We start from the raw sequence: 12,236 nt of genomic DNA, 5'->3' as shown, positions 1-12,236 counted from the left end.
CTGACCACCTCTCTTTGTCTCTGAGTGAGCAGGGTGAGGTTTGTGTGTGAGTGTTTGGTGTTCTTTTTGTATTTTTTATTTCGAGATGATGCGACATTAGATCACAATCATGCAGAGCCTCATCCAGCCTCTCAGCACGCTTTGAGGCAGCTGGTACATACTCACGGCCTGGTGGATGTGTGGAGAAGGATGCACCCAGACTCCAGACAATGTACCTGGTCCGACCTTAGAGAGCATAGGGTCTCTTTAGCTAGGCTTGATCGTATTTATTGTTTTAAACATCTTTTTAATTTTGTTAAAGATTGTTTTATTGTACCAGCTGTTTTTTCTGATCATTCTTTGCTTTTACGTAAGGTCTTATTCAGAAATTTTAAACCTAAAAGCGCCTATTGGCATTTTAATTCAGTTTTAGTGTATGATAAAAGTTTTAGAGAGGTCTTTAAATATTTCTGGAGTGAATTTAGACAGAGGAAGGGTGATTTTAGTAGTCTTAGGCAGCTGTGGGACTCAAATCCAACTGCTTTGTAAGCAGCACACTCTTAATGTCACCAAAGACATCACCAGATCCGTGAGGGATCTAGGGACTGATATAGTGAAGCTTGAGTCCACAGAAAATCAAGGCTGTATTGAAAGCCTCAAAGTTTAAAAAAAAAAAAAAAAAAAAAAAAAAAAAGACTTTGGCCAACCTGTTGAATGTTGAATGTACCGGGCACACTGGTCAGGTCCCGGTACCAGAACATCAGGGACATGGATGCTCCTTCTGTTTTTTTCTTCAGCCTGGAGAAAAAGAATGGGCAGAGGAAGGTGATCCACAGACTGCTTTCTGACATGGGGCAGGAGATCACGGAACCAAGCCAGATACCGAAGTGAGCTATTGGATTTTACACAGAGCTCTACAAAAGTGAGTATGTGGAAGAACAGAGGCTCATGGAGGAGTTCTGTAATGAGTCTCAGAGGAGACTAACTCACAGCTCACTGCCACGCTCTGCATGCAGGAACTTCAAGCTGCACTGCAGAGCATGCAAGGCCACTGTGCCCCTGGCATCAATGGGCTCACTGTTGAAATCTACAAAGCGTTTAAGGAGATCATAGGACAAGATGTCCTAGATGTTTTTAATGTGTGTCTGGCTTCTGGTTTCATCCCAGTGTCCTGCAGGAGAGCAATGCTCACCCTGCTGCCTAAAAAGGGGAACCTACAGGACATCAAGAAAAAACCCGTGTCATTGCTCTGTATGGATTACAAGACTCTGTCCAAAGTCTTGCCCTCTAGGCTGGGGAGCTCTGGGGGAGGTCATCCACCGGGACAAGACATATTGTGTGCCAGGCAGATCAATGGTGGATATTGTCCACCTAATTAGGGATGTTTTGGATGTCTCTAGTTCATTGGGGTTAGACACTGATTTGATTTCCCTAGACCAGGAAAAAGCTTTAGACCACGTTGAACACAACTTCCTCTGGACAGTCATGGAAAAGTTTGGGTTGAGCACTGGTAAGATCAAGGTGTTGTACAGTGTAATTGAGTGTACTGAAGTTTAATGGAAGTCTGAGTGCCTTTTATGGTGCATAGAGGTGTCTGGCAGGGCTGTTCTCTGTCGGGAATGCTCTACGCACTCTCCCTTGAACCTCTCCTCAACAACATACTTAAAAGTTTGGTTTTACCTGGTTTTAGTGGAGGCATGGTTTTATCGGCTTATACTGATGATATCATTGTTTGATTATATCATGTTAGTTAAAAGATCTGCATCCCTCTGATTCCTAATAAAATCAGAAGGATGTAGATCTTTTAACTAACATTGTTTTAGCACAACATCAGCAGCAAGGGTAAACTGGAGAAAAAGTGAAGCCCTCGCTATCGGTGAATGGCGTAGCAGTCTCCCAGTTTTTTCTTAAGATCTTAAATGGATAAAAGATGGTTTTAAGTATCTAGGAATTTATTTAGGCAAACAAAATGTAGTGGAAAAAAACTGGGAGACCATAACAGACAAAATCTCCCTCAGATGTCCAAGAGAGGTAGAGTCCTGGTTTTAAATAACTTGGTTGCATCCCAACTGTGGCACTGTTTAACCTGTGTAGACCTGCCACCACACTTATTAGCGGAAATAGGAAGAAAAATGGTGGATTTCTTTTGGGATGGGCTACACTGGGTGCCACAGGGGGTGTTTTTAGCCAGAGAGAAGGGGGGGCAGGGCCTCATCCATCTGGCCGGCCGGACTGTGACTTTTAGACTTCAGTTTGTGCAAAAACACTTAACAGGTCCAGCAGATCTAATGTGGAGGGATGTGGCCAGCTGCATCTTTAGGCGTTTAAGTAACTTGGGGTTAGATAAAGCTCTGTTTTTAACTGACCCAAAATTTCTTGTTTTAAAGGGGTTACCTCCATTTTATCAAGTGTTTTTAAGTCTTGGAACATTTTTTCCTCATAGAAGGTGTTCCACAGCTGACCCTCTCCACTGGCTTCTTAACCCTCGTATTATCCTCAAATATTACTAACACATTTTACCCTTGGGGTCAATTTGACCCCAGGTATATTTGCCTCCAGAAAATGATTTACAGAAAATTGTTGACCAAGTTTTTGTGTCAGGCACTTTGTTTATTTGTTGAATACATAAATAACCCCTTGATAATGAAACCGATCAGTGACTTTACCTGCCCTCTAGCGCCACCATCAGGCAAAACTTTTAAATTAGAATTAATTTATCTTGAAAACTTTTCATACAAATCTTCTCAAATTTACTGACAACATTAATGACCACAAGAGTATGAATCCTATTGGTTTTGGTGATGATATGACCTTCCCTGTAGCACCACCATCAGGTCAAACTTTCAGTTTTAGAGTTAGTGTATCTTGAAAATCTTTCATCCAAATCTTTTCTAATTTGGGGTGCACATTCATGACTCTCACAGAATGAACCATATTGACTGATGTTGATAAGCCCCCCTTTCCTCTCATAAACATATTTATTTACTTATTTTTATCTCCTTTTCTTGTAACATATTTTTTGTCTTCTCTGCTGCTCAGGGCATCATCTTTGTGCATGGTGCTAAGCAGCAGGACATTTTTCCCTTTCTTGGGGCAATAGGAGACCACAGTTGCTTTATCAGTGAAGGCAAACACTGAAGATGTTACCTTCCTGTTCTTGACAGCAAGAAGTTCAGAGGGAAGCTCTGGTTTATTTTTTCTCACTGTCCCCAACATCGTTACCTTCCTTTTCAGCAGTTCCTCACCCAGGGCATAAGATGTGAAAAAATTATCACATGTAATATTATGCCCATGCAGTCCTTCAGCCATATCAAGCACAACCCTTGTGCCCTGATTTTTTTCCGGTGCTTCGCCAGGAGATTTGCCTGTGTAAACCTGCATATTCCATGCAAAGCTGGACTGTGCATCACATGCTGCCCATATTTTGATGCCATATTTGGCAGGTTTGCTTGGCATATATTGTCAGAATGGACAGCGCCCACGAAACGCAACCAAGCACTCATCGACAGTCACGTGGGGGCCTGGATTGTAAAGCAGGGGTAAACGCTGCACCCACTTGTCCCACACATCCCTTATTGCCGCAAGTTTGTCACGTTCGCGTCGGCCGTGCCTTGTTTGTTTGTCATCAAAGCGTATGACACGGGACAAAACTTGGAATGTCTTCAGAGACATGGTGGCTGGAAATATTGCCCTTCCAGTCTCAGCATTCCAAAGGCTTGCTGTTGCTTCACCTTTTGATTTATAAACTCCCGCCAAAATGAGCAAGCCAATGTAGGCTTCCAAGTCGACTACATCCAAGTCTTTCCAACTGTCCCCATACACACGCTTCCCCTCTAAATTTGTCATCCCAAGTACAATATTCTCAATCGATGGTGTTATGAAGAGCTCTAATGATGACTTGATGTCTTCAACATGGCTGATTGCATATCTGGTGGGGCCTGGAACCATTTTGATAATATTAGTAGCGCTAAGTCTACCTTGCTGTCTAAGTGGGGAAAGGGACCATATTATCTTTCCATTTTTGGAAAGGATCGTGTCTGCTGGTGGTTGAGAAGCAACAGGAGGGTCAACACTCTCATTCTCATCAGATGAGAATGCCTCAAAATCAGGGTCCTCCTCAACACAATCCTCTGTCTCAGAAACATTCTCCTCTATGTCACTTTCACTGTCAAAGAGCTGTTCCAAAACGTCATTGACAGTAAACCTTTTCCCAGAAGACATTTTCAAATGAGAGAGCGTGCAGATTGCAGTGTACACAGAGCACAAAGAAGAATGATGTGGATAGAGGGCTGCAATGCAAGCTTTTATATGTTTGCTCCTCCCTTATTTTGCATGAACTACCAATGTCCTTGCAGGAATACCCCGCCCTCCACAGAGCAGGAAAGTCCCCCCCCCCCTCCACAGAGCGGGAAAGTCTCCCCCCCCCAGAGCGGGAAAGTTTCCCCCCATTATGTATCAACTCAAAAGTATCAACTCTGCACCTGCAGGTGTGGGGATGTTAGGTCACACACACAGACAGACAAGTTTTACACAGCTAAAACAGCTTGGGGTCAAATTGACCCCAGAGGAACACCGATGCGTGGAATATGCGTTCAGCACATTGAAAAAATATTATCATGATAATTTTACGCTTAATCAGTTGTCCCCATCAAATTAGGAAAAGTCATGAAATATGGAGCAAAAAAAAAAAGCCAACTATTGTTTTTTGAATAGGAGGGTTAATGAACCTTTGATCAACGGGGCCAGACTGGATATAACCTGTGAAACAACACCTGGTCTGAGGGGGGCGCTACTCCAGTCAAAGATCCTGACATTGCAACAGCTGGTGGATGCAGTGGGGCTGGCAGTGAATGATGCCCAGGACCTGGGCTCTCTGCCTGCCCTGAGCATCTGCTCGGGTGGCGCAAAGGACCCTGGAGCTGTGGGCCCAAAGGCTCAAAGGTGATGAAAAACGACTCCTCACAGATTATGCAAAGAGGAAATGTGAACCTAATAATGCTGATGTTTTCCCAGAAATATTCCTGAGCCCAGGGGCTGGGAGACCTGACCTCCTACTGATGGTCTACAACTCACAGAAACTGACTCTGCACAAAGCAGACAAAAGAACATTTTATCACAACTGTGTGAAAATCATCCACAAGGTCGGACTGAGCAACAGGCCCTCCACTGTGTGGAGACAAAGACTAGGACAAAACAACCTGAAACCACAGTGGAGGGTTATTTACAAGCAACCCTTGGAGAAATTGTGACCTCCAGTGGAGAATTTTAAAAGGTTGTGCTGTTGCCACAAATGCTTTTATTTCTGTTCTTAATCTTGCTGTTTTTAGTAAATGTACTTTTTGTGATCTCTGTGAGACCGTTTTTACACACATTCATTGAATGCAACAGGCTCACGGAGATCACGGAGAAAATATTGATCATGAGCTAACAAGAAACACAAAGACAAATTGCAGCTCCTGAACTATATCTCAGAAGAAGCAAAGATGGCTATTTATTTAAGCAGGAGAAACAGGATTGAGAACAGAGAGTGACAGCATGACAGCATGTCTCAAACCAAACTCTATAAAAAATTTTTATAGAGTTTGGTCTAGGCCTGCTCTATATGCAAAGTGCCTTGATGTAACGTTATGATTTGGCGCTATATAAATAAATCTGATTTGATGGTGGTACTTGGCCAGGCCAAGTATTTTCTGAGATGGTACTTGCTGTAAAAAGTTTGTGAACCACTGGTCTAAGCCCTATGTAAAAAAATGCTATAGCAATCCATCCAATAGTGTCTATATCAGTCGTGGAAGTTGAGAGGACCTTGACTGATTGAGCAGCCAGCGGCCACTATGTATGTATCAGTATGAACAACTATGCTTGAAAAACAGTACTGTCTTGTTATTGAAATAATCCAAAAATTTTGCAGTTAGGGGTTTTGGTTTTGTATTGCAAACGTTTTTGATGTGTTTACCAGTGGAAAAGTCATAACAATGGAGTGCTAGGACTTTTGTTCTGTTAAGGAAATGAGTCCGCTTTCACAGTGAGACCAAGACATTTTGATCTGTGAGCCTCTGAAGGACATGTCCACAATCCATGTGTCCCATTCCCTCTAATATAATAATACAGAACTGCCTCTGCGTTTTACATCACAACATACATTTTAGGTTCTAGAAACACCAAAAGGCAGACACTTCTTCAACAAATTGTTGGAGCGATCACCATCTAGTTATTTTTCTGATAAGTGTTACTGTTTTGTCAAAAATATTTTTGGGCTCTCTACCTCTGCTCTGTGGTCATTGTCATGATAATCTCAGAGCTCACTGAAACAACCCTTGAGCTTTGGGGGAGAACCAAAGGTGGAGCAATGAATAATGACAGACTCCTTTGAAATGAGAGCAGTTTATCAACTACTTCGCCAACACAGACAGACACAAAGACACACGCAAACTCACAGACTCATACACTACAAAACACAGACACAGAGTTAAAATCCATGTAGTTCACTTTGCCCATACATGACAAGAATAGTGTCAGACAGAGGTGACACACACAAACACACACACAGAGCCACCCATGGCACTGGAATTTTGTGGTTACCCTTGCAAAACTATCTGCATCAAGAGATCTGACAAGGAAAAGCAATGTTTGACTTTAAATGTTAATCAAGTATTTTGTACTGTTGTGCTGGAGTAATCGACTTCATCAACAAATAACTTGAATCAAAACATCGCAGAATGAACCCTAGTATACACATCTGTCTACATGCGTGTTTGTGTGTGCCTGTTACCTAACTGTGTGAGTGCCTTCCTGTATGATCCAGAGAAACGTTGGCATGACGCCCCATTGCCTCCACATACTCCACATCTGTCCACTGTCTTAAGGCTGTACAACTTCCCCTCACAACCTACAGGCTGCAGGAGAATTTAAATCTTGTAAGACAGTCAGATTGTAATTTATTTAGACGCTTCACAGTCTCAATCAGCATTTCCAATTAACAAGATTTTTTTCTCTTTAAAAAGTGTAAGAGCCTTACATAATTTGCATGGTATTGTATACATTTTATATCAACACTTTTTACAGAAACTAAATGTAAACACCACTTCCACATGTTTGGATTACCTGACATACTCCTTCTATACAAACGCCATCATATTTAGGATCACGGCAGAATGTACCATCATGGGCAGGAACTAGAAGCTGTCGTTCGCCATTGATGGTTGTACACTGCAGGTCGCATGGCTTATTCGAGATGCTTATGTAATCAGCTGCACAGGAAATGATATATTTTAGAAGATATTTACTTTAGCATATATAATTTCTCTGTGTGCATGCACAGCATTAACTGAAGAACTTAGATGAGAAAACTGACAACTCATTACCACACTGTAAGTAGTCAGTGTTTTTCACCAGGTGCCAATTTTTAGTAACAACTTTGGAAAAAATAACTTTCATGTCCAGTATAGACAGTAAGAAGAGTGTGTCAAGGGACTTCAGATGAGCGAGAGAGAGAGAGAGATAACTGAGAAGTAGACAGTTAGTGTACCTGGATAGAGAGGTATCCACTGGTAATGTCTTTCTCCAAAGGCTTTTGAATTAAAATGGGAGCACTGGTGCTCTTTGAAGCTAACACTAGGGCTGGGACAGGGCTTGAAAGCAGAAGAACACACAAAGACATACACACGCAGTCGCATGACTTCTGCCAGTGGCAGTCTCTCAATCACAACAATAACAAAAGATGGTTATGATATTCTTGGAAAATGACCATGGTATAAGTAGGTTAATCCATGAGTAGGTGTGCTTCAAACTGTTTTAATGCACGACGTGGAGGTGCCGAACTCCCTGATGCGCCGTGGACCCTTACATATACAGTTGCAAGTTAAAGTATGTGAACTCTTTGGGAATACTTGGATTTCTGCATAAATAGGTCAGAAAATGTGTTATGATCTTCATCTATGTCACAACAATAGACAAATGTAGTCTGCTTAAACTATTACCGCACAAAAAAATAATGTTTTCATGTTTTTATTAAAGACAATGTGTAAACATTCACAGTGGAGGGTGGAAAAAGTATGTGAACCGCTGGGCTAATGACTGCTCCAAGAGCTAATTAGAGCCAGGAGTTAACTAACCTGGAGTCCAATCAATGTGATCAGATTGGATGTGTTGGTTAAAGCTGCCCTGCTCTATAAAAAACACATACCAGTTTTGAGTTTGCTGTACTCAAGGAGCATTGCCTGATATGAACCATATGCCTCACACAAAAGAGCTCTCAGAAGACCTATGATCAAAAATTGTTGACTTGCATGAACCTGGAAAGGATTAAAAAAGTATCTTTAAATGCCTTGATGTTGTCCACAGTAACACAGACTGTCTACAAATGGAGAAAGTTCAGCACTGTTGCTACTTTCTCTAGGTGTGGTTGTCCTGTAAAAATGACTGTGAGAGCACAGTGTAGAATGCTCAATGAGGTGAACAAGAATGAATAACTTACAGAAATCTACGGCACAAGTTGAACTCTGTCTGTCGAACCAATTATCTCCCAGCAAAACTATCAAAAACATGGCAAAACTTCAAAAACTGGGATTGGCATTGTCTATTAGAAGCAGAGGCCCAAATACACAGGAAGACTTGAGGATAGGAGTGAAAATTTTAAGCAACAGTCTCCGACAAGGAATGTGGCTAGCGCTAGCTCACACAATCCAGAATCCAAGATATAAACTGAGCTGGAGAAATTAAAGAAAAAAAAACCAGAAGGACACAACCAGACTAAGCTCTCGCTGACAAAACTGGAATCCCCAATAAAAGATTTGAAGGGTGAGATGACAAAACTGGAGAAATGGACCACGGAAACGGAGGGTCGCATCTGCACTACAGAAGACAACTGGAGGAGGCACAAGAGAGCAATCCGATACCTGCGACACCGGGAGATGGACCTGACAGCCAGGTATGAATACCTGCAGGACAGATCAATATGCAATAATCTGAGAATATAGAGTTCCTGATGGGAGTGAAGGAAAGGATTTGAAAGAGTTTGTTTTCAAGCAGACCTCGAACCAAAGTAAGAAGTAAATTTGCAAATAGAGAGAGCCATCGATCTCTGACAACCAAACCATGAAACCCACTGCTGCCCTGAGGTCCCTGATTGTGAAGTTAGTGTCAGTGAAGGACGCGATCCTGAGTCAAAGATAAAACCTCTGCAAAGCTATTCAGATATACTTTGACCAATACTACTCCCCAAAGCTACAAAAAAGAAAGCACAGGTGCATGATGTTATCAGACAACAGAAAAAGAAAGACATCAGTGCATCCACCTAGCACAGCAAACGTGTTCATGGAGTCTGATCTACCCGACACTTTCGGATGCCCTGCCAAAATTTAATGAGCTCAACATCCAGGCACGAGTAGATGAGTAGGAGCAGATGGTGGAGTGACGAAGGAGAGACCCATTCTGCATGTTCTCCCCGGGTACTCCGGTTTCCTCCCACCACCCAAAGACATGCATGTATTGGTGAACTGGAGACGTGAAATTGACCGTAGGTGGTTGTTTGTCTCTGTTTGTCCTTGTGTGTTGGCCCTGCGATGGACTGGCGACCTGTCCAGGGTGTACCCCGCCCTTAGCCCGATGTTAGCTGTGATTGGCTCCAGCAGCCCCGCAACTCAGATACGGATAAAAATTAGTGAGACCCAACAGATCCCCCGATGAGCAAGCAGGCCATTTGCCCTGACCGTTTGGGTTGAGAGTGGGAGAGAGAACGAGAGCAAAAGAGGCATTGGGGGGGGCATTCAAAACAGGTGCAGGCAGGAACATGATGCTGCATGAAGTTAATAGATATGATACCGTAGTATGGAATTCATGAGGATAAGGGAGGAGCAGGCGTTGCAGCAACATGGGATGGTCACCTGCAGGATGAGGACAGGGAGAGACAGAGGCTTTGGGAGAACGTTTAGTAAATGCAGTACACTAGAGCTGGGAGAAATGGAGATTTCTAAGAAGCATGGTTATTGTCAGCACATGCATGGGGTGGGGAAGGGTGAGAAAGATGCTCAGTCCTTCCTCCCTATAGCAGCATAGCTAAAGACTGAATGAACTTTAACCTTTTAACTATAAGCTCTGTCATACAGAAAAGTTTTAAGCCTGCTCTTGAAAATTGCTAAAGCCTCTGCCCCCCGGACCGATATTTGGAGTTGGTTCATAGAAGAGAATTTTGATAACTGAAAGATCTGCCTCCAGATTTACTCTTGGGACTTTAGGAACCACAAGTAAACCTCCATCTAGAGAGCAGAGTAGCTTACGAGGACAATAATGAACTATGAGCTCTCTGAGATATGATGGAGCTTGGCTATTAAGAGCTTTATATGTCAACAGAAGGATTTTAAATTCTATTCTGAATTTTACCGGTAGCCAATGAAGAGCAGCTTACACAGGAAAGGTGTGATCTCTTTTCCTACTTCCTGTTAATATTCATGCAGCAGCACTCTGAATCAACTGAAGGCCTTGCAGAGATTTGTTTGGACATCCAGATAGTAATGAGTTACAGTAGTCCAGCCTAGAAGTTATGAATACATGGACTAGTTTTTCTGCATCATCTTAAGAGAGGATGTTTCTGATTTTCCTAATGTTTCTCAGGTGGAAGAAAGCTGCCTTACTGACTTGTTTTATGTGAGGGACAAAGGACATGTCCTGGTCAAAAGTTACTCCAATGTTTCTTATAGTGGAGCTGGAAGTCAAAGTAATGCCATCCAGACTGATTAGATGATTAGATAGCATTTCTCTGAGGTGCTCAGGGCAGAGTACAATAACTTCAGTTTTCTCAGAGTTAAGGAGTAAAAAACTTTGATTTCAAGATATGTCTGCAGTTTGACTATCTGAATGACTTCATTTAGCTTCATTGATAAGTACAGCTGAGTGTCGTCTGCATAACAGTGTAAGTTTATACTGTGTTTCCTGCTAATGTTGCCTAGAGTGTGGCAGAAATGGGGTAGAAAAGAAAGAAAGCAAAAACAGGAGAATTACCCTATAACACCTGGAAGGAAAGGGAAGTGGAGTAGGAGAGGAGATAAATTAGACACACCTGTGAGCCGGGGGAAGGGAGAAACTGACAAAGGAGCATGGAGAAGAACAGAGAGGAGTGAAAGTGTGAAGGAGAGGAGAGAACTAAAAATAAAATGCTATAATCCAAGCTGGACTACTTATCTAATCTTTAAAGCAAAGAGTTAATTGCATGCAGCATTGACAAACTGTAGTCAGTTGGAATTTCTTGGAGCACGCTAGCCAATCCTGGGGCTGAGAGAGCTGTTCCTGGAGTGTGTTTGGGAGAAAAGTGTGAATAACTTCCCTGGATGTGTTTGGAAGTCGTTCCCTCCCTGGATTGGAGACCAAGAAAAAAAAAAGCTAAATGCTTAGTACTCCCTCTTTGACTGGCACTCTCCAAGCTTCACCTAACCTCTCCCCTTTAACTCTCTGCCTCAACCACACTAACCTGGCTCTGCTGGCCTCTTACCTGTTCACCATTCCTCTGGACAGCCATACAGCCCCTCTAACACACCACACACCTATACCCTTACATGCCCAAAACCCCTCTTTCATACATTGAACTGAACTGAATCTACACATTCACACTCGTTTTGAACTGAACTCAATAACACTTATAACCCCTATACACCAGAGACTATTGAAGTAATTTTTGATTTTTAATTGATTTAAAAGTGACCTGGTTTTGAATGTGGAGTATTTTCTGTTTTTTATCTGATAACTAAGTTGTGTGAAATTAACTGAATTGACTGGACTGAATTGAATCCTCATTTGAATTCAGATATGGCATTGTTGGAAATAATGACCGAAAGACCAAAAGAACATTGTTGGAGATGATGATAGAATGATCTCTTCAAATTTAGCCACAGCAGTTTCAGATAAACATCATAACCCTATAGCTGAATTTATTCCTTGATACTGTGCAGTCAATTATAGTAAACTCAAATGTAATGAGGTAATGGTCCGTCAAAAGAGAGATTTGAGGAAAGATTGTTAATTTGTCAATTTCAATGCCATATGTTAGAACAAGGTCAAGGATATTCTGCAAGGATATGTAGTCGTGAGTGGGTCCATCCACATGCTGGGAAAAGCCAATTGAGTCTAGCAGGGAAAGAAACCCAGAACTAAGGCTGTCCTACACCTAAGTGTAAATTGAAATCTTGCAGTGTAATAATTTTATCTTTACTGAGTAGTAACTCTGATATAAACTCAAAAAATTCTGAGTACGGACCAGGTGGACG

General features: G+C 42.1%; 1 protein-coding gene across 1 annotated transcript in view; it reads right to left on the bottom strand.

The window, feature by feature from the left end:
* The window catches only part of LOC115057504 (ADAMTS-like protein 2), a 45,141-nt gene that overhangs the window by 22,329 nt on the left and 10,576 nt on the right, over window positions 1-12,236 (bottom strand). Inside the window, exons 3-6 of the mRNA XM_029524655.1 lie at window positions 9,864-9,893; window positions 7,508-7,610; window positions 7,084-7,229; window positions 6,752-6,875 (exon numbers count right to left, since the gene is read on the bottom strand). Of these exons, the coding sequence (XP_029380515.1) occupies window positions 6,752-6,875; window positions 7,084-7,229; window positions 7,508-7,610; window positions 9,864-9,893 (403 nt within the window). The remainder of the gene's footprint in view (window positions 1-6,751; window positions 6,876-7,083; window positions 7,230-7,507; window positions 7,611-9,863; window positions 9,894-12,236) is intronic.

This window comes from Echeneis naucrates, chromosome 17 (genome assembly GCF_900963305.1).
Source record: "Echeneis naucrates chromosome 17, fEcheNa1.1, whole genome shotgun sequence".
In the NCBI taxonomy this organism is placed as follows: domain Eukaryota; kingdom Metazoa; phylum Chordata; class Actinopteri; order Carangiformes; family Echeneidae; genus Echeneis; species Echeneis naucrates.
Note: the sequence above shows the minus strand (reverse complement) of the source record. Positions and strands in the feature narration are given on the sequence as shown.